The sequence below is a fragment of the Strix aluco genome, chromosome 2 (assembly GCF_031877795.1).
Source record: "Strix aluco isolate bStrAlu1 chromosome 2, bStrAlu1.hap1, whole genome shotgun sequence".
NCBI classification, from domain to species: Eukaryota; Metazoa; Chordata; class Aves; order Strigiformes; family Strigidae; genus Strix; species Strix aluco.
Window position 1 is genome coordinate 121,033,933 of NC_133932.1, and position 25,835 is coordinate 121,059,767.

Consider the following 25,835-nt stretch of genomic DNA (forward strand, 5'->3'; position numbering starts at 1 on the left):
TCTTTCCTAGCCCATATGTCAATCAGGACACCTTTACAAAGACTCCTTATTCCACATCGCTTTGCCTGTATTCAGGTAGGAGTAAAAAACTAACCACAGGCTAACATGGACGCTGATCCTTTAAACGTAGGACAGTAAAGTATTTGCAGAAATGGTCCAGCATCAATTGCCAACACAAGCTCTTGATCCCATGTGCATATCAAGTTTTCTAGATGCTACTGCCTGCCTGGCTATAGCACTGCTCGGTGATCACCCAAAACCCAGCTGCCTTTATGCACAGGTAGGTGAGCTAACAGACAAGCAAGGGTAGGCACCGTTTTTGTGTGATTCCATCTGAATGACCTCCCCAGCCCCAGTGAGTACCGGGGGGGCCACACTGCTGCATATCCAGCTCAGCCCTCACCCAGTCACTGCCTGTGTCCCATCACTGAAATAGAGGGAGAAGGTTTGAAGGCAGAGAACTGTCTATATCAGACATATAGCAGAATAAAGGGAGGGAAGCAGATGGTAATCATATTCCCTTCATCTCACCTTCCCCAGATGGCAATGATGTGTTTTCTAGCAGAGCTGGTGCATTCCAATTATTTGGTTTTATCTTCTTTGTGGCAAAACTCAATTTTGCCTCCATCACTGGAGAGGCCTTGACCCATTGCAAGGAGCCTGAGGTCTGTTTCTCACTTGTTACCACCACATAACATGGTCTCTGTATAACAAACCGGCCAGCTTTTACCAGAATGGAACAGAACAGAACAGAACAGAACAGAACAGAACAGAATCATCTAGGTTGGAAAGGACCTTGAAGATCATCTAGTCCAACCGTTAACCTAGCACTGACAGTTCCCAACTACACCATATCCCTCAGCGCTATGTCAACCCGACTCTTAAACACCTCCAGGGATGGGGACTCCACCACCTCCCTGGGCAGCCCATTCCAACACTTAACAACCCGTTCTGTAAAGAAATGCTTCCTAATATCTAGTCTAAACCTTCACTGGTGCAACTTGAGGCCATTCCCTCTTGTCCTATCACTCATTACTTGGTTAAAGAGACTCATCCCCAGCTCTCTGCAACCTCCTTTCAGGTAGTTGTAGAGGGCGATGAGGTCTCCCCTCAGCCTCCTCTTCTCCAGACTAAACAACCCCAGTTCCCTCAGCTGCTCCTCGTACGACATGTGCTCCAGACCCTGCACCAGCTTCGTTGCCCTTTTCTGGACACGCTCGAGTAATTCAATGTCCTTTTTGTAGTGAGGGGCCCAAAACTGAACACAGTAATCGAGGTGCGGCCTCACCAGTGCCGAGTACAGGGGTAAGATCACTTCCCTGTCCCTGCTGGCCACGCTATTTCTGATACAAGCCAGGATGCCATTGGCCTTCTTGGCTACCTGGGCACACTGCTGGCTCATGTTCAGCCAGCTGTCAATCAACACCCCCAGGTCCCTCTCTGACTGGCAGCTCTCCAGCCACTCCTCCCCAAGCCTGTAGTGCTGCTGGGGGTTATTGTGGCCCAAGTGCAGCACCCGGCATTTGGCCTTATTGAAACTCCTACAGTTGGCCTTAGCCCATCGCTCCAGCCTGTCCAGATCTCTCTGCAGAGCTTCCCCACCCTCGAGCAGATCAACACTCCCACCCAACTTGGTGTCATCTGCAAACTTACTGAGGGTGCACTCGATAGAGCTCAGTAAAGGCGGACCTTATTACATCTTCCTTCCCTAGTCAAACATAACATTAAGAATTAAAAAAATTAACATAATACAGAATTTTGAAACCACTATCCAATTAACTAAAAGAGTTAACGAGATTCAGTGCATGCCCAGCATGCCCTGGGATGTTCTGTCTTGCTTCTACTGCTCCCATTTGTCAAATGGTTGCAGGCAAAAGAGCTCTAGGGTCTCTGCCTGTTGGGCTTTGTCACCCACAATGCTGGAATTCCAGCTGATACATTGCCCTGTTGTCCATCCTGCAGGGGTGAGAAGATATTGCTTCTTTTTTCAGTTTATGTTCGTCTCAGCCCAAAAATGTCTGCTATTGAGAACATAATTTAAAGTACATAACCTACACTGCTCAATGTAAAGGTAATTCAGACAGCTGCTTCTGGGTTGTAGATTCCCTTCACAGGCTCATACATCCAGCTTTTGGACATGACAGGTCTGAGGAGCATAGCTCCTGAGATCTTTCTGAAGCTGCTCCAAGATTTTTAAGACCCATTGAAATGGCTGATAATGAAACACCTCAAAGTTATTCTTCTAGATTGCTTCATGCCCATTCCCACAATCATAACCTTTTTCATTGCTTATGATGTCCATGCAGATTTTACACATCCAGTGGAAGAGAAGTAGCAAGCTGGTTATATGTCAAGAGACTGTGGCTTTTGAAGTTAGAAATAATCTTTTAAATTCTGCTTTGATTACAGCTTTGTTCATTGTCCAATGTAAGTCAGTTGCCAGACGGTCAATATCCAGATACAAAATCCTCTATCACAGATGACATAATGAGTGATTTGGACCTAATAATTCTGTTGGACAAAGATGGAAGAGAAACAAAGGCTAAGTTTATATTTATTGGGGAGAATACTCTCATGGGGAAGTAACAGAAAACATTCTTTACTGTAGAAAATAATAAAAACATAAGTATTTTACTTTTTTATGCATAATTAAGCTAGCCACTGTTTTTGTTTCTGTGTTGTATAACAGAAATCATTGATAAGCAATTACAATAGAAAACAATCTTTGAAAGCATTAAGCTAACATAAAACTATTTGTCACATTAGATGAACATTTATCCGAGTACTACAGCTTAGTAGTGTGGCCCATAGCTATCTACTACGTTTTGATACCTCTGAGAAATTATTCTGTCCTGACAAATTTCAAGATACCTTAAGAATAAAAATAAACCCTCTTAAGAATAAAAATTACACTTTATGCACCCCTTACGTGAAATGATCTCATCAAAAGCTCCAGTTGCAATCAGACTGTTCACACATACCTTGGGAAACTTGTCACTTTTTTGAGTTACCACACTGTTGAGGTACCTATTTTTTGAAGTGTTTTGGTGGGGTACATTTTTATGCAGTCTTTCAGCTAGTATCAACCATCTCAATGAGGAGGCATAACTCTTGTGTGTGATTTCACCATTTCCATCAAACTGATAATTTGAACATTTTTAATTGATTCAGTGCAAGACTGGCTTCAACGTTGTCTGGTGACAGAAGTTACAGTTATAAATGTCTATCAAACCCAGGAACTGCCTTATTTGTTCACAGCTAATTGTAAGAACTGGACACAAGGAGACCTGCCTGAAAGGTCCAAAGAAGAGGCAGAGCTGTAGGGCTCACAGTAGCTGTGTAGTTGACTCCTTGGTTCTACCTGGGCTGCTAGAGGTAAAGAAAGCTGTAGGCTGGCATCTAAATCCATTCAGGCATAGTCTGTAGCTGAAAGCTGTTCTGCTGGCAGTAAGCATGTGTGGATGCACTCAGGAACCTTCACAGTGGATTATGCTGACTTTTGCTTGAACACTAAAGCCTCCAAAATCCATTGATGTGTTTCCAAAACTCATAGACCAAACTGGAGTAATAATTTTTCAGCATTTTTCATCTCTGTAAAAGCTTGAATCCAAGGGCTTTGAAGCACTAAACAAGGCAACCCACTAGATAATAGAAATGTATCACCCCATTTCACAAGTGAGAAAACATACATTGATGACTTGCTGAAGGTCCCATGTAAAAGGGAAAACAATGCCAGTGAGACCCATGTAGCACAAAACCAGACACTTTTCTTGTGTCATTATGTCAGGTCCTGCCTCACAAGGATACGGTAAAGATCTTTAATGTATGTAATGTAATGTAATGTAATGACAAAGTAGAACCCTACTGTGACTCTGCTGTTCAAAAAGAGTGGGCATCATCTCTGCAGGAAACTGGATGAGTGTACTCCTGAAAACAGTGTCACAGGGTAGCCTGAGCCAGTCTAACTGGATGTGCCTTCCCCACCTCTGTAGCTAGCACATGGCAGTGTGAGATCTAAGGCTATGTAGCAGAAAAGAAGAGGAGGAGGGAGCAACATGGGAAGTAAAATGTGGATTTATTCTATCAGGAAACATAGAAGGGGCTTTAGACTGGAGAAGATGAAAGTGTATCAGGAGGAAAAAAGGAACTGAGAAGGAGAAAAGGGAATGATAAAAGTGGGGAAAAAAATATCCAGAGATTCACATTGCAGGTATACAATTACACTTGTGCAAAATGGGAGTCCATTGCACTGAGTGGTGTTTCAGAAAAGGGAAGGACAATCTCCACTGCAAGAGGGACTCAGACTCAGTTCCCCCTAGAGGAATATTAAGCTGGAAGGTGTAAAAGAACATGAACAGGAGAAGAAGAATGCTAGAAGAGTGTGCTTTGACTATACAGTATTTGTGAACTGGCTTAGGATTTAATAAGCATCACAAAAAAAGACCTTGACCTGCAGAAGATAAAAATATTCTGGCCAAGTTGTAGGTTAAGCAGGAAAACATGGTAAACAGAGGCCATATACCCTAAGCACAACTGAATTATCTTTTAGTTCATACATACACACACTCACATTTATTTATGATACTGTCAAGCCTTTGGCATACTGCCTGCTGTATAAACATTACTGGCAGAGATATTCTGTAACTCTATTACAGACTTATTAACTCAAATGGAGGAGCAGGCAGACATGAAATCAGCTAGAAATTTCAACTGAAAACCACCTATAGGTTAGACAGAGAAATGCTACAGGCCAAGGTGGAAGAGTCTAACAGTGTCTGCACTCAGAGGACCCACCCAAGATCTATGCCCATCTCTAGTGTATCAGCAAACAGCCAAGTCTGTCTTCTATCAGCACAATGACTCATGATCATCCCCCACATACAAGAACAGCATCTTCTGAGTTTGAAGGAGCTGCTGTTGGATTATTAGGTTTGTCATCGGTGGGATTCAATTATTCCTGTATTATTTGTGTAAGAGTAATGCAAAGAGGCTCCAGCTGAGACCAGGCCTCCATTTTATGAAGTACTGGGAGACAGTTTCCTTCTCGGAAGGGCCTTGCAGATTCAGCTGACGATATGCAGACAGAGGGGAAACACAGGCATCAGAAGTGATTTTATTATGTTGCACAGAAATACAGCCAACAGGCAGAAACTAATTCTAAATGACACTTTTATATTAGTGGGTATCCAGTTAAAACTTAACCACATGCCCTTTCTTGATTAAAATAGAAGCAAGGCCATTTTAGACCTAAAACATAAACAAAAATCCATATATAAGATCACAAGAAAATGTATGTTAGAGATACAGAAATGTTACACTTTGGAAACTGGAGGCATGGAAGAAAATATTTTATGACCAGAATTGGAAGACTCCTTAATTCTTACATCCCAGCTGTGCCATTGTCCTGTACCATTTCTAATTGAGGTTCTGTGAATCTTAGAACAATGGTTTTCATCACAAAAATCACACTATAAACTGCTCTACAGATAATCAGGTTTTAGCTGCCCTTGTACTTACCCTAAGAAGTAAAGCTTCTTCTTCCAAAGTCTTGTTTGATGCCAGCTCAGATACTAGAGTGGTTTACAGTCCTTGGCCTGCCTCACTTCCCTTACCAATTTTCCCTGGCTAATCGGAGCTCTCAGAGACCTTCCTGAAGCCCAGGAGGGAAGCCCTGTGTACTGTAATGGACAACCATCTGACTTGGTGCCCTGCGGTTGAAAAGATTCCTTAGAGCCAGGGAATCATCTTCAGCAGGCATATAAAAGCTAACAGCCATCCATCCTCAGCATCTCAGGATGGAAGAGTTCACAGGAGTTTAGATTCAGATTTTTTTAAAAAATTATGCTCTTGATCATTCATTTACAAATACTGCTCTTTTACACACACCAAGAGCAAGTTTGTGTAAGTCCGACAGGACCTGTACTGCTAAGTGGTGGAGAAGCACCATTTAAGTGGTGGAGCAGCATTTCTGATAGCACGCCTTATACTAAGACCATGAAATCACCTCTTCAAAGCAGGACACAGTAGTTATTTGGCTGTGATATGCTCACCAGATTTTCTAATTTACAGGTGTTTTGCTACGTGCCAACCCACAATGTCAAGAGCTTTTTTCAGAAAAATGTTTTTCCTGAAACAGTTGCATCTGGACTCTTGAAGATCTGTTAGAATCTCAAACATATTTCAACCATATACTGTAAAGATACCACAGGTTATCCTCTGTCACTCTGGATTTTGAACTAGAAAGGCTCTTAAGAGCTATAGGCTAAAGCAAAATAAATTCAATGCAGTCTTGTTTCTTGGGTTTCTGTGTTAACTTCCCTTAACCAAAGTACCAGTTGTTAAATGACACAGGAAAAAAATAGATATTTAACTATATTCACTCCATTTCACATTTTTTAATTCATTTACTTTTAATAAAAGCTTCCAACAAATTAAAAAATTTGTCTTAATCTGCTCCTTCTCCTACGTGTTGAAGGCACTGTTTTCAAATTCCCCACTGCCAGAGTTTAAATAGTCTCTTGCATCAGCCAAATATATTTGTACCATTTGTATTACTTGCTCTTGAAGCTCTTTTCTTACACTTCCTGGTTACTGAGTTAATAAAGATGGGGCTGGTTTCTAGTTTTTTTAAAGCTGATTATAGGTAGATCATATTTATAAAATGTATACATATGTGTGTGTGTGTACATGTTACATATTTGTAGTGACGCTCTGATACGTCCGTCAGTGATGAACTGCAGTCTGAGAACAAATGAGTTAAAACACATTGTATGGCTGAAAAAGATATATCTGCATTAACACATTTAAATTTTAATGCAACTGCATTTTTATTTCCCTTTTAAAAGCCTGTTTATACAAACTCAACAACTCAATCAATGCTGCTCTCAAACTGCTGTCATGCCAGAAAAAAACAAACTAAAAAACATAATCATTCTATCACATTGTTTCAGAAGTCCCCAAATTGACTTTCATAAATAAATCAGATATGTTTTAAAATTCCTGACACATACAAAGTTTCTTCACTACTTCAACAGACCTTTACTCTGGGACAAATTGTTTCTTTCATCTGACATTACTTTCTTCCCTCTTTTAACTGAAGACTCATCTCAGAAGGTAAACTTATTTTCTGATTTCTTAAAGGCATTTACATGACCAATGTTACATAGCACTACGGCCAGCATATCTGACTTTACCCAAGCCACCTGAAACCAATGTGCTTCCACTGTAATGAGCAGTTTGCTATTCTCTCTCCTGAAAGGTGACTGAGAGATAACAATGATTTCTGCAAGTAGGAGCTGACTGACTGCCCCAGTTTAAATGCAAATAAATATCCTTCTGCACTTTAGGGAAAACATTCCAAATTAACAAGGCCAATCATCTAAACATCCTAACAAGCAATTAGGCAGAAACAATGATATCAGAAAGATCAGTTTCTCTGCAATATGCTATTTTCACTCACATGAGAATTTTAATTATGGAATATGCAAGTACACAACTGAAGTACAACCTTTACCCACACACAATTTTACTATACAAAATTAATCCGATCCATTTTCCTAACGTAGTACAGGTAGCTAATTAATTGTAGATCATGTAACTGTCACAAGATTAGCAAAATGCTTTTATGTATGTAGTAAACGCTGCTTGCTGAGAATATTACTCTATTCAGTAGGCACTGTTTGAACTTAATACACGCAGGAAAATTCCATTTCTCTTACAGAGACCAGTCACCTCACGGAATAAGCAGTTCACTGTACCAAGCTCTCAATGAGGATGAGGAGCTCATTGTACACTCAGCTGATACACGGGCTGAGAATCCACTCATCTGATGGCAGCAGTGATAAATTGCAGAAAACTATGCTGCTGAAGCTGAGAAAATACAGAACATCCACTTCAAAAGGAAAATATTTTCAAGGTAGTGTTTTCAGATTTTTGCCTGTGTGCTGTTTCAAATGCAAACTTAAAAGTAATTTTAATAGGCAATCATTGAAATATATCAAACACCACTCTACGATGAAAAATAACGCATGCATTTTTTTAACTACATATAGGTACTTATGCCTATACATAATGCAGATGAAAACACAGGCCTATCCTTAATTGAAAGATAAGATACTGTAATAGTGTATGTATATATATGGGTCTACATGTATAAATATATAATACATTAAATTATTATATAATACATATACAGCATGCAATATGTATCATGCAGTGATATATAAAATCTGTAATCATATTTATAAAGATCAGTTATATTTTTGATAGTCTTTTTGCACTTCCCTTCTTCATGGGTTATTAGGATGCCTTAAAGCCAAAACCAGCAGTACATTGATACGGCAAAAGCTTCAAACATTGGTGATAACAGCTGTTAGTAAATTCATGGGACGGAAGCATTACCTTACTTTCTGCCTCTGATCAGAGATTCCTATGGATAAAATGGATGTGACTGGCTACTTGAGTGAACTTCAGCCTATTTCAAGATTAAAGGAAAGCAATTTTTTAGAACTGAACCAAGGCTGGAGACATTAAACTACTGTGACAAGAGAAACTCACTCGATAGTTGGAAAATCTTAACAGGAACTTTTAAAGTGTGTAATATGGATACTACTATTTAACCTTGAGGGGAAAAAAAAGAAACCCAAATATAAGGATTGAAATAATTGCCACTGCTTTGAGACCTTAGAGCAAAGCAGAACTAGGAACTTCTCTTTGTGAGTTAAAAGCTAGCATTAATATACTTTCAACTTGTCTTTTACATTTATTTCCCCTTATTATTTACAGTAAAACATTAAGGTATTAACATATAATTCTTTTACTCCTATTTTCCATTAATTTACAATAGAAACATTGCACCACTTTTTGGTAATGACACCAACACATTTTCTTGTAAGCTCAGGGACAACAACCTGCCAGAAGTAATTTTCAGCATGCTGGGATTAGCCTATTAAAAGCTGCTGCAGCAAAAGGTACCTCATGAAGATGTGTTAGAGGTCCTGTGGAACCAAGGGCACAGCACAAGGCATACCGACACACACAGAAACAGGATGAAATGGATGTACCAGCTTATTCAGGTTTTACAAAAATGCAAGTTTGCCAACAGCAATGACACGACGCTAAGTCCTCAAATCCTAACGCAATCAAAATCTCAGTGCCTTTGTGGAATATTGACTAGACTTAAATGCCTGAATAACTTAATGGGGTAATAACCAAATCCAAAGTGAGACATTTAAACATCTACAACATAGCTATCAAAACCTAAAATACGAACCCGAAAAAAACACCACCCAACCCTTTTAGAGCTTTGCCATTCATAAGAATGTTACCATTTACCAGAGCTCCATCAGTCCTTCCAAGTTTTGGTATTGCATCTAGGTCTGGCATTGCATCTTACTTACGCTGGGAACCTTGGTGTTAGCCTCCCACCCTAAGCCTGCTCAGGATGTTCAATAGGCACCCCTAAATCCCCAGGACATATCTGACAAGCAGTCTGGCAAACCTTTTAAGTACACTTAACATACAGCATTTCTAAGCTTGGAACTTCAAAAAAAAAAAAAAAAAATCCTTGCCTTCAGTAGGACCTATACTGTTTTTTTGTGGCAGATTAGTAGAGAGTGCACTTCCATTGAACACATCTACAAACAAATGACTTAAAATTCTTTATTCAGATGATTACAACTTTAATTAAAAGGTAAAAACTCCTTCAGAATTCTCCTCAGCATAAGGAAAATATAGCCACTTTTCAGAAACAAATTTGATCAGCAGGTTATAGGCTGACACAGACAGGCTTACTACTCAGTAAGATTCCTAGCAGCCAAGAAACAACAAAGTGCTAATTTCAGACTTTCATTTTTAGTATCCACCATGCCCCAAACCATTTCTTCTCTTATTGGGTTGATAGCCACTAAAAACATAAAAAGGCAGCTTTAAAATTTATTAAAATGTATTAAATTATTCAGGTGTTAGTAGTGATGCAAACTATTTCCTAACAGATTATACACATCTATTGCAGATACTTTTCTATTTGTGGCTACTGGGCAGCTTCTCTAACACTTTGCTATATGACAGTGCTTCTTCACTGCTTTGTAAAATAGAAATAAAGGTGTCTAGGAACCTCCAGATGTTGGAGGATCAAAGATGCATTTCAAGTGAAAAACCCATTTTCTTACTGTTTACATAATTTATAAATCCAAAACAATTTTTCAAGTGTTTTAAAGAAAACGCTTGTGCAAGCAGAAGTGCTTTTTCTGTATGAATAAGCCCCTCCTACAACATAAAGAACCTTTGTGTTCTACAACATAGTTCCAAACCAAATTCTTCAGAAATTTCCTTACATGTGTAACACTGTGCAACAGTTTAGCCTTGCATTTGAAAATACGTATCTTCCTAGAAGCATTAAACCTCACACTATGGCCATTTAGACCAAACGATGAGACATTCACTCTTACACAGAATATACCAACTTTATGTCATAGTTATGTCAATAAACTAGGTTGCATGTTATTAAATTTAAATTGCTGAAAGAAACCAGGGAGTCTCTTTTTCCTGGAAGAAGGACTTGAACACACCTAGTCTTATAAGGGTCCAGACCTTTGTTTCACAATTTATCCAAAGGATGTCACTAAGAGTATACAGTTTTGTGTTCCCATAATTTGTTTCAAAAATAACAAAGGAGTGTTAGGCAAGTGTTTCAGTAATCCCACCTATGTCTGGATCTAAACAGAAATGAGATACAAAACTAACTGAGAAAGGTAGAACCATAAATAGACAATACAAAAATCAGAACACAAACACAAAATAACCTACTTTTTATTTCAATAAAGAAATTAAACTCAATCTTAGCAGAAACAGTATCTGTCCATAAAAAACCTGTATGTACAGCACAAGAAAATAACCTATTATCATAAGTGACTTTTTAGGAAAAAAAAAAAAACAACCAAAATTATGTTGGCTCTCTTGAGAAGAATGCAGTTTATTTTTGTGCTTACATTTTCTATACAGCGTAGAGAAATCCAAACTATCCGGAACATGAAGTGCAAATTAGCATGTCCAGCTAGTTTCAGAATTAGTCAGCAGTTAAGGAAGGAAGTCTGAATCACTGTTTTAGACTTGGTTGTCTCAATACAGCCCAAGAACACTTAGTTCAATGTAGCACTATAATATTGTAAAGCTCTGTCAAGTAGACAGTCTAAGATCACTTGAATACCTATCTTTTCCCTCCTATCTTGATCTTCTTTGCAGATCATGGCTTTACCTAAGACATTGCAATAAAGACGACTGTTTAAAGGTGAGCTGTTGCCTGAATGTTTCCAAGAACATATAAATTACAACTATATTCCCACTATTTCTGCTGCTACATCTACTATTTCTTGTCTAAGATGAGTACATCTGATTAACATCAGTGCATTTGATCCCATAATATAGTAACAGTATACATCTTGCATAGGTTTACAGACTTTGTGAAAGGCTAAGAGTGAATTCATATGATCCACTTTTCAAAATTACAGATTTTCACATCAGATGGCACCAGTCTCTTGTCACACAGCTGCAAATTGTCTTGAACACAGTTTTATCCCATGAAGTTCCTAATCCACTTAATTTTTATGCAAGATACATAAAGGTTTAAACATGATAATATGTCCAAACTATACCACATTTATTCATTTTTGGTAATCCTTTCACTGAAGATCAAAACTTTTTAAAACTTTTTTTTTTTTTTTATATTTAGGTCAGAAGCTATTAATAGTTACTCCTCAGAAACATTGGGTTGATCTGCAGTCTAAGGCATCAGATTGTGATCTAAGATCTAAATCTGTACTTTGAGAAACTGGGAGGCTGGTCAATTCTGTTCCATAGGGAAAAAGACTACCTAGCTACAGCCCCTGCTGGGAAAGGCTCATGTGGAGCAGAGCTTCTGGTTTTGCACCATCTTACCCTCTAGGATCCAGGTATGTGGTATGGTCACGTCTAAGGCAGTATATAGAAAACAAAACAGATAAAGGAATGGACCTCTGGAGAGGAACATGAAGGTCAGACGGCTTCTAGACATAACTGGGAAATTTCTTGCAGATAGAAAAGTGATGGGAGATTGCCAAAGGTCAGCTCATCTGCACTGGACTGGGCCAAGAACTTGAATTAGTGAGGGAAGCTGGAGCTGTGCTGGACCAGTACTTCTAAAAATGGCAGAGACACTCTATGGACATGAAGACTGCATTCTGAGGAAATGTAAGGAAGCCAGCGTTATGGCCATGTGTAGGTACAGGACTCCATTTCTTATATCAGGGAAAGTGTGATGGTGAAATACAAAAAAATAAAAATCTTAGAACTGTGATATTACAGTAATTTATCTGTACATCCTAGAAACATTTATTTCAATATGTGCCTCCACAATACAGAGATTCCCCAGAAAAACATTCTGATGACTTTCAGAAGGATCATTCACATTCATAAAGAGTCCAAGGTATCTTGCTGGCCTTTTAGCACCATGCTTTTAGCCGATAATTTCATAACTATACAGCTACTCTTTCTCACAGTGGTAAAAAAGCATCTGTAAAAATTCTGTCCATTTGTACTGAAACTAAACAACCTGACTCAAGTGGCTCTTCATAAGGCATTACCATCACCTAACCTTATTGCTACCTAAGATTAAAAAAAAAAAAGACTAACCTAATTTTTCAAATAGCTCAGTGTAAATCAAAGACATGGAAAAAATCATAATGTGAGGAACCGCAATCTTCTAGATTATTCTGTCTAGACCATTAGAACGCTAACCAAAACAAACTCCTTTGTTTTTGTAACCTTTCTAATTAGACGATATAGTCCTGAAAATTATCATACTCCTAGCAAGCAAACCAAGTGTAATTTTCTAATTTAAAAAAAAATTGGCTTGCCCTCTACTTACATGCAAGCACTATACTGTAAATAATTTCATTAATTTCATTTTTAAACTCTTTCCAATGAGAGAAAAATATCATTAATTTCATTTTAAACTCTCCAATGAGGGAAAAACTGTTTTGAGACACCGACACCATGCAAAAATAACTCACGTCTAACATGAAATTAATTCCTTTATTCCCAGAAATCCAGATCTGAAAATTCTCTATTCATTTCACCCCATATTTGCAGTTCATTTCATTGTCCCAGCAAAAAAGCTGGCAATTTAAACTGGCTGGTACAGCTGCAATTGATGGGGTCCTCACTGACTAGTGAGGATTGGCATGTACTGGACCAGTTAACAGGCACACAGCCATGGAGCTCAGTAGTCTTCAGCCCCTCGTACTCTGAATAGGCCTTCTTATTCTGCAGACTTCCAAAACCTGTGGCAGAACAAGTCCTTTCTTTCAGCTTGGTAATGCTTCTAGTTATCTCAGCTCTTAAGCACCTTCATGTGCTTGCCCATCTGGGATTATAGTACACTTCAGGTTGAACAGAATAAGACTGAGTCAACTGAATCAATTAGAAATATCCTATCCCAGTAAGTGATACCATTTCACATCCACTGAATAGCCTTTTCTGGCCTCCACAGAGTGCCAATTATTTATCACAAGTTGTATTTAATTTAAAAAACTCAGTCTGGAATACTTGACTTACAATTTGTATATAGATTATTCTATATTTCTGTTAGCTCCAGATTTGAAGTTACTGAACATCTCATTTAACCCCCGTGGAGTCTGGAGAGAAGAGTCACTGATTTGCAGTTTTGGAGGAAAAAAGAAAAACACCAAAAATAATGATTAGCATGCAAGATGAGAGAGTCATTGAAAAGGAAACAAAAATATTAATCAGAACTGGTAGAAGTAGGGAAGTTTAACAACATATTTGAATTCAGAATTATCTACAGCAAAACTCCAAAAGCTTGCATAATAATGTAAAACTCATATTTTTCTCTCTCTAATCCTTTTCTTTATCTTTGTAATAAGACATGGCTTCAATGGTTACACTTCAAGTAGATTCTCCCTTAGTCAGAATACAAGGGGCAGCTAAATTTTACACAAGCCCAAATTCACTGAAGATCTATGTTTAAGTGTAGAACAGAAATTAACTGTCTTTAGTTGTGAAAATCATTCCATTCAGTGTGACTCATTCTGTTCGGTATGTTTCCTTACATTTAGATGGACCATATTGTATCTATGACTTCTAGAAAGAATTAGTGGGAGGTAATGGCACAAAACAGGATTTGTTTTGAAAAAGAATACAAAATATTCTAAAGGTTCATTCAAGGTCTACAGATCTTCAGAAATTTTAATTCACTGCAAGACAATAAAATATTCTGTCTTCAGATGTTATGAGACTAATTGGAAAAAAGTAAATAGGGTTTGTTTGGTTTGGTTCCTCCCCCATGACTTGGTGTCTAGGACAGTACAGATGTAAATGCAAGACTAGGAAAATTGAACTGCTGTTTGGCTCATATCTATTGCTGAGGGAAAAAATACAAAAAGAACTGTTAAAAAATCAAATCCTAAATTACATACAGGAAGCTTTAATTAACAAAGATTGTAAGTGAAAAGGATATGAAATACTTACAAGTTAATTCCATGCCTCAAACTAGTTTTGCACAGGTGTAGTTCCAAGACTACGAAGATTCAGACTTCTTCAGCCTGCTACTACACAAATACAAACTGTTGCACAAACATTTGCACCGTATAGTAACAGCAAAAAGATTTGTACCAGTTCTGGCTTTATTCATTCATCTGAGAATAAAACTATTATTTTTGTAAGAGAAAGGGCAATGTAATAATTTAAGCTTCAGCATAAATGAACTATGGAAACACATTTTTCTGTATTAAATACTTGACTAATCAACAACGTTATTGTAGCTCTGCTCCCTGTTCCTAACATGGGCAATTATTGAGGTGTAAGAACCACAAGCACGGAGAAGCAAAAAAGCAAGTGGCCAGATTAGAATTTTCACTCATACTTCCTTCAGTGAGGAAACATGCATCTTCCTTAAGATATTGATGAAGAATGTCAGTTTTAAAAAGGTGAAAATCAGACTGTTAGTTTAAATAAGGAAAAACATGTTTCATTTACACATGTGCACTTATTCCCACACTCTGAATTACATAGAGTAACAGCATAAAAAAAATGACAATTTTCTTTTTCATATAAACATTCTTATCTTGAAGGGGAATTCTGTTTCACTGGATGCTCCTGCTTAGAACAAAAATTATCCCAACACGCAGAATCCTCAGGTGTGATTGGAATACCAGATGCAACTAAATCTTCAAAAGTCAATAATGTAAACTGTGGTTGGTTACGCTCCATGGAACATACCTACGGAAAATACATATTAGTATTACATGAATCAATAAATCTCAATTTTCTTCCTGCAATATTCCCTGTCTAGTTTAAACTACACATTGCTTACTAAAGAGGAAAGAAAATATTTCAGTCAAGACCAATGTCACTGTCCCTACTTTAGGCTATACAGTAACTAATAGAAGCATGTAGCAGGATTGCCATGGTTTGAGCTCAGAGGGCAACTGAGCACCACACAACTGCCACTCCCTGCCTCGCCCCAGTGCTGAGAAGGGGAAAATAAGCAAAGACGCCGCTCACTCCCCTCTTCCTCCCCCAGTACTGAGAAGGAAAAAAGCAAAAGACTCAGGAACTTGAGATAAGGACAAGCAGGGATGACCTCATGCTTTAAAGCACAGGCAAAAGACAGACTTAGTAGGGGAAGAAAGAAAAAACCATAAATTTCATACAGACACTAACAACAACTCTTAACAGACAAAGTAGGACTGTGAGAAGCATTACCACATCCTGAAAACAACTCCTCCCATCCCTCCCGTCTCCCTGGGCTCGGCTTTTCTCCAATATCTCTACCTCCTCCACCCCAGCAGCACAGGGGTCAGGGAATGGGGGGTGCAGTCAGTCCTGTTGCTTCTTCCACCTCAGGGAGGGTGAAACTTCTGGCATTCCTCCCCTGTTCCAGCAAGGTTCCTCTCTCACAGAAGACAGTCCTCCACAAACTCTCTTTGCCATGAGTCACTCCTACAGACGTGTGGGTCACCCCCATATGTTGCAATCCTCCCAGCGCTGAACTACAACAGCGGGGCCTTCTTCCCACAGGGTCCCGGCCTTCTTCAGGCAGAGTCACCTGGGTCGACATGGGGCCCCCCACAGGCCACAAATTGGTATCTGCTCCTCCAGTGACCTCCATGGGTGGCTGGGGAGAGCCCTGCCACCTCACCACAGGATACAGAGGAGTTTCTGCTGCAGTGCTCCTCCCCTCCTTCCTTCCACTGACCTTGGTGTTTGCACAGATGTTCTCACAACTTCTCCTCATGATTCCTACCCCTCCTCCCAGGTTCCCCTTCTTAAATACATTATCGCAGAGATGCAGTTAATTGGCCTGGTCCTGGTGCAAAGGTGGGTCCAACTTGGAGTCAGGGGAGCTTCAAGAAGCTTCTCACAGGGGGCCACTGCTGTAGCCCCCTCCCCTGCTACCAAAAAACCCCCACCACTCACTCAAACCAGGACAAGGCCACACAGAAAAAGCAAGCTTTTCTTTAAAGCTCTGTTCAGAAAAACTGAAAGAATGAGAGATAGAGAATGCTGCAAATACCATAGAATGAGTGTTTAAGTCTAGAAAAAAGGAAGAAAAGCCACACCAACAAACAAACTACTTCATTCTCCAGCAGACATGATTATTTGAGATGATAGCATAAGGATTGATTCCACTAGAGGTGTGTCTATTCATACTGTTTTTAATACCAGCAGTCACTGGGGTTGTGCATGCTTCTCTCAAACTCATGCTATTTAAGGATAAAAGTGGTCACAATCAACCCATAATTCCCCACGTTAAATCCAGATTAAATGTAGACTGAGATATTAGAGATGAGAGTGTCACAGTCCCTGTGTTAGTTCCATCACTTCAAGAAAAATCACATTTCAAAGAAAAAAGGTTTGTTTTATTGAGCACGTTACCTATGCAGCCTGCTGTATGCTATCTGCAAGTGTAATCCTTTCCAGAAAGCAGAGAAAATAGTACAACTGCTTGAATTGAACATGAATACAGCTGATACTTCTAAATTCAGCATTTACTTGAGCAACATATTCTTAATGCTTAATATTTGATAGAATTCATCAGGGTTACTCTGCAGTGGGGTTATTCTGTACATCACACAAACTGACACATTTTTGATACAGGCTAAGGTACTGCTAACTTCTTGGGGAGCAAATACTGATGACTGGTAATCACAGAATGCCTGAGATTGGAAGGGAGCTCTGGAGGTCATCTGGTCCAACCTGCTGCTCAAGCAGGGCCACCTAGAGCCAGCTGCCCAGGACTGTGTCCAGACAGCTTTTGAATATCGCCACAGATGGAGACTTCACAACCTCCCTGGGCAATCTTGTTCCCACTGCCTCTGGTACTGTAACTGGGTACCAATGAAAAGAGCCTGTCTCTGTCCAATCTGCACCCTCCCTTCAGGTATTTAGATACATTGCCGAGAGCTTTCTCTTATCTAGGTTCAACAGTCCCAGCCCTCTCAGCTTTTCCTCATAAAAGAGTCATTTCAGTCCCTTAATCATATTTGTGACCGTTTGCTGGACTCTCTCCAGTACGACCATATCTCATAGTGAGAAGCCCAGAACTGGACACATCACCCCAGATGTGGCCTCACCAGTGCTGAGCAAAAGGGGAAGGATCACCTCCCTTGACCTGCTGCCAATACTTTGTCTAACAGAGACCAGGATACCATTAGCCTTCTTTGCTGCAAGGGCATGTTGCTGGTTCACATTCAGTTCCACCAGAACCTCCAGTGCCTTTTCTACCAAGCTGCTTTCCAGCTGGCTGGCCCCCAGCATGTCCTGGTGCCTGGGTTTGTTCCTCTCCAGGTGCAGGACTTCGCACTTTTCTTTGTTGAACTTCATGAGGTTCCCACTGGCTCAGTTCTCCAGCCTGTCAAGGCCTCTCTGGATGGCAGCATGACCCCTTGTTATATCAGATCTTCCTCCCAGTTTTGTGTCACCAGCAAACTTGCTGAGGGTACACTGCCCCATCATTCAGATCATTAATGAAAATGTTAAACAGGACTGGATCCAGTTTTGACCACTGGGAAACACTGCTAGTTACTGGTCTCCAACCAGACTTTGTGCCACTGATCACTACCCTCTGGGCCCAACTGTTCAGTCAGTTTTCAGTACACCTCACTGTCTGCTTTTGCAGTACATATATCAACATTTTCTCTAGGAAGATCTTAGGAGAGGAAGTGTTCAGAGGTACAAGGTAGTGAAGTCTAGGTAGACAATATTCACTGCTCTCCCCTCATCTACCAGGCAAGCCATTTCCTTATAGAAGTTCACCAAGTTGGTCAACCATGACTTTCTCTTGGTGAAGCTACGCTGACTAGTCCTGATGATTTTTTTGTCTTTAATGTGCCTGGAATTGTTTCCAGGACTAGCTGCTCCACCACCTTTCCAGAGATCAAGGTGAGGCTGATGGGCCTGTAATTCCCTGGGTCCTTCTTGAAGATAGCGACATTTGCTTTCTTCCAATCTTTGGGCGCTTCTCCCAGTCGCCATGATCAACCAAAAATTACTGAGAGTTGCCTTGTAATGACATCTGCCAGCTTCATCCCATAAGAGCTCATGAACTTATGTACATCCAGTTTGCTTAAGTATTCCCTGATCTGATCCCCTTCTACCAAGGGTAATATTCCTCACTCCTTCCCCTCTCACCCCTGGGACCTGGGATTCCTGAGGGCCAGTCTTGCTAATAAAGACTGAGGCAAAGAAGGCATTCAGTACCTCAGCCTCTTCCACGTCCTGTGTACTCAGGGCCTCTGTCTCATCAAGCAAAGTGCCTACATTTTCCCTAGTCTTCCCTTTGACTTCTATGCACTTATAGAAGCCTTTCTTGTTGCCTTGGACATCCCTGGCCAGATTAGATTCCATCTGGGCTTTGGCTTTCTTAACTTTGTCCCTGGATGCTTAATAGTTCTGTATTCCTCCCAGGTTATTCACCTTTGTTTCCACTCTCTGTATGCATCCTTTTTATGTTTGAGTTTGGTTAGGAGCTCTATGTTTATCCACACAGGCCTCTTGGCCTTTTTGCCTGACTTCATATGCATTGGGATGGAATTCTCTTGAGCTTGAGGGAGGTGATCCTTGAATATTAAGCAGCTTTCTTGGGCCCCACATCCCTCTGAGGCCTTATCCCACAGGACTCTTCCAAGCAGATCTTCAAGGAGGTCAAAGTTGGCTCTCCTTGAGCCCACGGTTGTGAGCCCTCTTCCCTGCCTCCAGGATCCTGAACTCTATCATCTCATGTTCATTGTAGCCAAGGCTGCCTTTGACCTTCACATCCCTGACAAGCCCCTCCTTGTTGGTGAGTAGGAGGTTCAGTAGAGCACCTCTCCTAGTTGGCTCCTCTATCACTTGGAGGAGGAAGTTGTTGTCAATGGACTCCAGGAGCCTCCTAGATTGCTTATGTCCTGCTGTGTCTCTCCAGCAGATATTGGGGTGGTTGGAGTCCCCCATGAAGAGCAGGGCCTGTGAATGGGAGACTGCTTCTGCCTGTCTGTAGTGGGCATGATCCACTTGTTCCTTCTGGTCAAGTGGCATATAGCAGACACCCACTATAATGTCACCTTGACTTGTCCTCTCCTTAAACCTAACCCATCACTCTCAGCTGGCTCCTCATCCATCCCCAGGCAGAGCTCCATGCACTCCAGCTGCTCTTTCACATAAAGGGCAACTCTCTCTCCTCGTCTTCCCTGACTGTCCTTCCTAAAGGGCCTGTACCCCTTGATCATAACACTCCAGCCATAGGAGCCATCCCATCATGTCTCCATGATTCCAACAAGATCACAGCCCTGCAACTGTACACAGATCTCTGATTCATCATGTTTATTCCCCATACTGTGTGCACTTGAGTACAGGCACTTTAGAGAGGCACCCCAGCACGTTGAGTTCCTGGAAAGGGTTTGGGGGATTTGTCCATAATGGTGCCTTGTAGGCACTTTCTTTATGACATGCAAGTGTTGGGGGTGACCTCATCTAAGGCCCATTTTGTTATCCCTTCCTGTCACATCAATGAAGGTAGGTCAATAAATAGGTAAAAGAGCAAAAATGTCTATTTTCCACTGTAGTGTCTGAGCAGTAAGCTACTGTTAGGAACAAATGGAGAGACAACAAAATGCTTTGTGTTTGTTGTAACAGCACAGGAAAACTCAAAGTTGTTCAATGCAGACTGAAAGCAAAAGTCAATTGAGCTGCCTGTCACTTTATATCCTCACACAAGTGACATGGTGTTGAGATATTCCTGTTCATCTGGCATTTTGAAGATGAGGTAAAGCTGCAGGAGCCATGCCTAGAGCCATGCAAAGTGACATCACAGATACATACCAAATATGAACTAAGCCTCAGAGCTAAATAGATTGTTAAGAGACCTAGTTTGAACTTCAGCACATGCTTGTCTGAAGGCAAGTGTGTTCCGACTGAATTCATCACACTTCCTGTGAAGTTTAGCAAGCGATAGACAAAAAGATATTTTATAGCCTACATAGGAATTATAAAGAATTACAAACTCAGCCATCTTTCATTGAGACTTGCCTCAGATAACTGTCTAGATCTAGGTTAAGAGTGCAGGTAAATGCTCTGTCTCTTCAAGCATATGGCAGTCACTAGCAGAATTTTTTCTAAGATTCCTGACACTAGACGATCTAAATTATAGTACATTAAAGGAACAACTGGTATTTCCTGTGAATTGTAGGTACTTGTTATCAGGTTGGGAAGCAAGCTCACTGAAAGTACATGTTCTGCAAACAGGACATAATGAATTACTCCTGTAATAGCAGAGAGGGAACAGAAACAAGCAATGACATCCTGAAGCAATTGCATAATGTCTACACACTCAATTTTTTTAAACTAAGATGAACACCTTTTCTTCTCAACACATCTAGCAATACATAGAATCCTTTTTTACAGTTCTATTAGAAAGGGAGAAGGACACTTTCATTTCCTCCACAATCCTCTTAGAAGGAGTCCTGAAAAAGGCACAATGCAATAGGTACTGAAATTTTCACTTCCATATTGGAGAATCAAAGAATGCTCACTTGTCCTATTTAAAATGAGCTTTTTTCAGTGAATTGAGCTAATGAAATTTAGGTCATGACAAATTTAGTCAGTGGACAAGTATGCCTTTGAGACTTTTCTTGAATCAAAGACTTTTCATCATAACTCTTGATGCCATGTCTATTCTTTCTATATTAATTTTAAGGTGTGTGACAGTGATGGTGAAGATCAATACATAAAAATCCTGGATTTTTGTAGAATACTTAGGTAATTGTCTTTAGAAATAATGGCCACCTTCTTTTCACCTCACACTGATATCAGTATTTCGGCAGGAAGGACGATATGCAGCCCCACTGGGAACTTAAGTATGTCCTGTCAAACAGAATGCACATATTTTCTTAAAAAATATTTGAACACTGATTTACCACAGTAAATCTTCAAAGGTAGTTGATACCACTTTTTTCACTCTAACCAATACTAGTTAAAAGTACTGCCTCTTTGTGTTATTCATGAGCACAGACTCAAACTTTATGACCCCGACAGATGTGTGCATGACCACTTTCATCCTTTTATCCATTCATATACTATTTTTTTCTAGTTCCCATCAGAATCTTTGTATTTAAATAACAGAAAACAATTAGCCCATTTTCTTTTGAGCAACTAAAACACCAGAGACCAACCTGGCAATTTGTCACACTTCCCTTTGCTGACTGGCTATTTTGGCTACAACTTGCCAGTCTGCCTCAGATTTGACTTTTATTGCTATTTTCATGACTCAGGTCTTTGTTAAATTACACAGAAAATCCTGAAGAGCTTTTAAGTAGTTTTGTTGTTTCTTTCAATAGAGGCCACATGGAATGAAGACTAACACTGCTGTTCTTCCCATCTGTTGGTTGTTGTTGCTTGTCTCAAAGGTTATCTTGTCATAATGGTGTTTGAGAGATGGATCTGCTCTGGGATACATACACTGACAGTCCCCCATTAAATTCAACTTGGTGAGGTGCTGTACTAGTTTAGCAGTCCAGATTGGTTCACTGTCTCCATTTCCCTCTGTGAAAATCATCCTTCCCACATGAGTACTAGCAGGCTATGACAAAAATCACTTAATCTTTTCTTGAATGAAAACAGTGAATGCTGTAACACATACATTCCAGATTTGACATTATCTGTTGCTGTCCTCTGAAACCATTTCTCCTTCCCAGACCTTTCCTGAAATAGGCACAACATAACTAGTGGTAACAGTTCAGTAACACTCTGGTTGATACTGTGCTTAAGATAAGCTTTCTCCTTGGCCCTATGTCTGAGATAACACACTTTAGCTAAAGTATCAGAGTAAGTTTATATTCAAGGGATTAGTTACCAAGACCTGAAGACATTTCATAATTTCTTACATCAGAATGCTTCTGTGCAAATCCCTCCTGTTTGCCGAGAGCCACTGCAATATGATGATGGTCATCTAACAGGGTTTCCTAGTAAAGATAAAAAATGGCAATGTAAATGCATTTTCTTTACTCTGTTTCCAGCAAAAACTACATAAATGTTTAGAATATGGTTCAAAAGAATAGCAGAACATAATTTAAAATAGTTTAAAATAATGACATTCAAAAAGCAATAGTCCTTTTTAGCAGTTTTGTTGGCGAGCTCAAGGATGCAGATACATTAAAAAGTTAGCTGGGCTGAACTGGTTACTATAGGTTACCATCATCTCACCCATTTGTAGATATTTATATTTAAGTCTGTAACCTTAACATTCCTTTACCAGTCACTTCTAAATCACAAGACACATAACCCATCTTAGCTATCTGTTTCCCAGTGACATGAACCATGAATTTCTGGGAGGTATTCTGAAAAACAACAATGTAAGTGTAAACTTAAACCAATTGCTCACTCATTCTTGGCTTCAGATAGCATGTAAGATCACAACTTCAGATTTCTGACATGGCAGTCTGAGCACTGCTCTCTGTAAATACGAATCAATTTTTCCCAAAAAACATTTTTAGATATATAACTATATATTTAGTAATATTGTTTACCTACTTATTAGTTTTGTTTAAAAGTGTTTTCCTCTAGAAAGGCTAAGAATTCATCCTAAACAATTAATTTCAGAAAAAAACACTTCTATATACTATTTCTGAATAACATTTAGGTCATAATCCTGTTGGCTTTTTTTTTTTAGTATATATAAAGGGGGTGGAATGTTTTCTTTGTTTCTTTATCCAAAAATTGTCACATACTTTCTGCAAAAACTTTGTAAAATGGAAATCAAGAATAACAAGAATTTTACCTAGAAAAATGAACAGATAGCATCATTAATCTGAAAATCAACTAGTAGTCTGGATATTCTCCTGGGAGGTATGACTGAAGCTCCAATTTCCACTTCCTTGGGAAGTGCTCTAACTGCACTATATTATAATATAAAGAAAACATCATGATGTCATATTTCCTGACATGTTGTTGGTTGCCTTTCTCTTTTCCTTTCAATCTAAGCAAAATGTCTTTTAAAACAATTCTGTCAGTCTGCATTATGCTTCCCCACAGTTCATCCACTATACAGAATTTTCAAAGATTTCAGTTGCAAGGATACCATTTCTTGTGATTCCCAAACAGCTCTGTATATAAAACAATAAGTGCCAAGATGCTCAGCACAGATCTACTCAACCCAACTCAGCCAAGACAGCAGCTGCTCTAGTCATGTGTAGCAGCAGTACAACTACAAGGTTGGGGGACTTTACTGGCAAAGATGTGTGTCTTGGCAGATAGCTGCTGGTGTGGGAGTAGGACTATATTTTCATTTTGATCTCATCAGCACCAAAATTGTGCCTATTTGACAGATTCAGCAGTGAACTTCGTCTCTCTCACCTACTTAAAAACAAAATATCAAGCTCACGTTGTTTTACCTTTCTGAAGAGCACTAGTAAGAAAATTACTATTTCAATTCTGTCTAGATTAGAAGAAATATTTAATGCACATAACACTAACAAATCTGCAGTGAAAGTGGTATTTCCCATGACTGAAAGAGCTATAGGTGTACTTACTATGAAGTATTTTACTAGGTTTTCTGTTCCTTTACTAGGGTGCAAGACTGAAAATAAGTCGAGCATAAAGAATGCTATCTCAAGTTTGATGATATCTAACCAGTTGTACACATCATGCATATTTCTACAACTTCCTCAAAAATAAAAAAGATTATGAAAATTAGATGTTTGATCAAGTGTTGCTAAACAATTTATATAGTTCTAAGGTAGCAGTGTTTTGTGTTTGTCTAGATGGAAAAATGACTACATCAGTTTTTCATCACTTCATTTTCCCCCTTCTTTCATTTTTTGCATGTCTGAAGACTTAAAGTCTGATGAGAACAGAGGACACAGCACAGCACATTCAGCAGTGGCCTACATCTGTAGTCAGAAGTCTGCAAACAACTGCGTTACAGCTTTAAGCTAAATGCACAGAAATTTTTTTTTGTGAACTTATGCGTTACTTCTTGTTTGTGCAACTATAAACATATTATAAAGTCTTTTACATATTGTTAATAAAATAATTTTTTGTCAGCTCAAAGTTGCATTTAATAGGCTGTGACTCTTTAGATAACAGGGACTGTTCCTCTGCAGAGACCCTGCCCAATGGACAACGAATTCAGAAGTTTCCAACTCTTCACATATCTTCACATATCCACGTATCTCCACAAAGGATCACTTCATGTATCCACTGTGATCACAAAAGATTTTTCAGCATCTTACAATAAAACATTACAAATCATTCCCTTCATCTTATCTTTGCTGCTTCACAGAAATGTAAATCCAAAACAAACAGAAGGGAAGGAGCTCTTCCCTGGCCCCTACTAGCAGCCAGCAAAAACCTTAAGGTATGGAGTTAATGAAACACACGAAAACCATAAAAAAAAGAGCAAATCAGCTTGCTTCCCTATTCATCTGGAGATGTTGCTATATCAGCTTATAAACTAAATCCAACTTCTTAAATGGAAATAGATGACTAAACAAAAAGAGAAAGAGGACAACCATACAGAAATTCCTATGAAGTAAAGGAGGAATTCCTTTACCTTTGTTTTGTTAAGATTCCTCTCTATAAACCATAAAACATATAATGGATCAAAATTAGATCCATTACAGAATGGATCCAAATTAGATCCCAAACAGAATCAAAGTGTTAGAGGTGTTCAAGCTACAGGCACACTGAGACCTATAATGGCCTTATTTCAAAGGCTCAGCACAATGATGTGTCTGGGATTCAAATCATCCTGGATTCACTCAACAACAGACAGCTTATGAGAAAACTGTACCTTCCCAGCCAGCAGAACTGACTGCTGTGTGAATTCAGGTCAATTAGCTAGTCTTAGAAGTAATAGTTTTCATTCCTATTTATTCCTGACAATACAACAGGATTAACTTCTCTTACTAGAGTGAAAGACTCCGTTACAGTTGCACACCAACACTGATTACTACATGTTTCAAATTGACCCATGTAATGTCAGTTTAAAATTCATATTTTGGAAGTAATGTGTTTGCATATAGAGAAACCAACCAAATATTTGTTGTGGAAAAAGACAAACAATTATTTGTGTAGCAGCAGGGATGCCAGGTGATTCTTAATCCCTGGGTAAGGTTTAGGACTAATTGGTTGTATAAATTTATAATCTGGTTGTATCCAAAATTTAGGTAGGGACAAAACAGAAGTGGGTTATGTCTCATTTAAGATTCTTCTTAAATCCAGTAAGTGCTATCCAGTCATTTTTCCTGATTAACTGTACGAAACTGGGACTAATAAGGGAAGTCATGCATACACTTAACATTTTG

The 25,835-nt window shown here is 39.3% G+C and overlaps 1 protein-coding gene across 5 annotated transcripts in view; it reads right to left on the reverse strand.

Moving 5' to 3' along the window:
• Window positions 1–6,802: 6,802 nt before the first annotated feature.
• The window catches only part of AASDHPPT (aminoadipate-semialdehyde dehydrogenase-phosphopantetheinyl transferase), a 43,017-nt gene continuing 23,984 nt past the window's right edge, over window positions 6,803–25,835 (reverse strand). For 2 of the 5 annotated variants that reach the window (XM_074816168.1, XM_074816172.1), the window contains exons 5-6: window positions 22,416–22,493; window positions 9,641–15,273 (exon numbers count right to left, since the gene is read on the reverse strand). In XM_074816168.1, the coding sequence (XP_074672269.1) occupies window positions 15,115–15,273; window positions 22,416–22,493 (237 nt within the window). In that variant the 3' untranslated portion in view covers window positions 9,641–15,114. Of the gene's footprint in view, window positions 8,474–9,640; window positions 15,274–21,290; window positions 21,397–22,415; window positions 22,494–25,835 lie in introns of those variants that run through there. The other 3 variants (XM_074816171.1, XM_074816170.1, XM_074816169.1) reach the window with 3 other exon arrangements.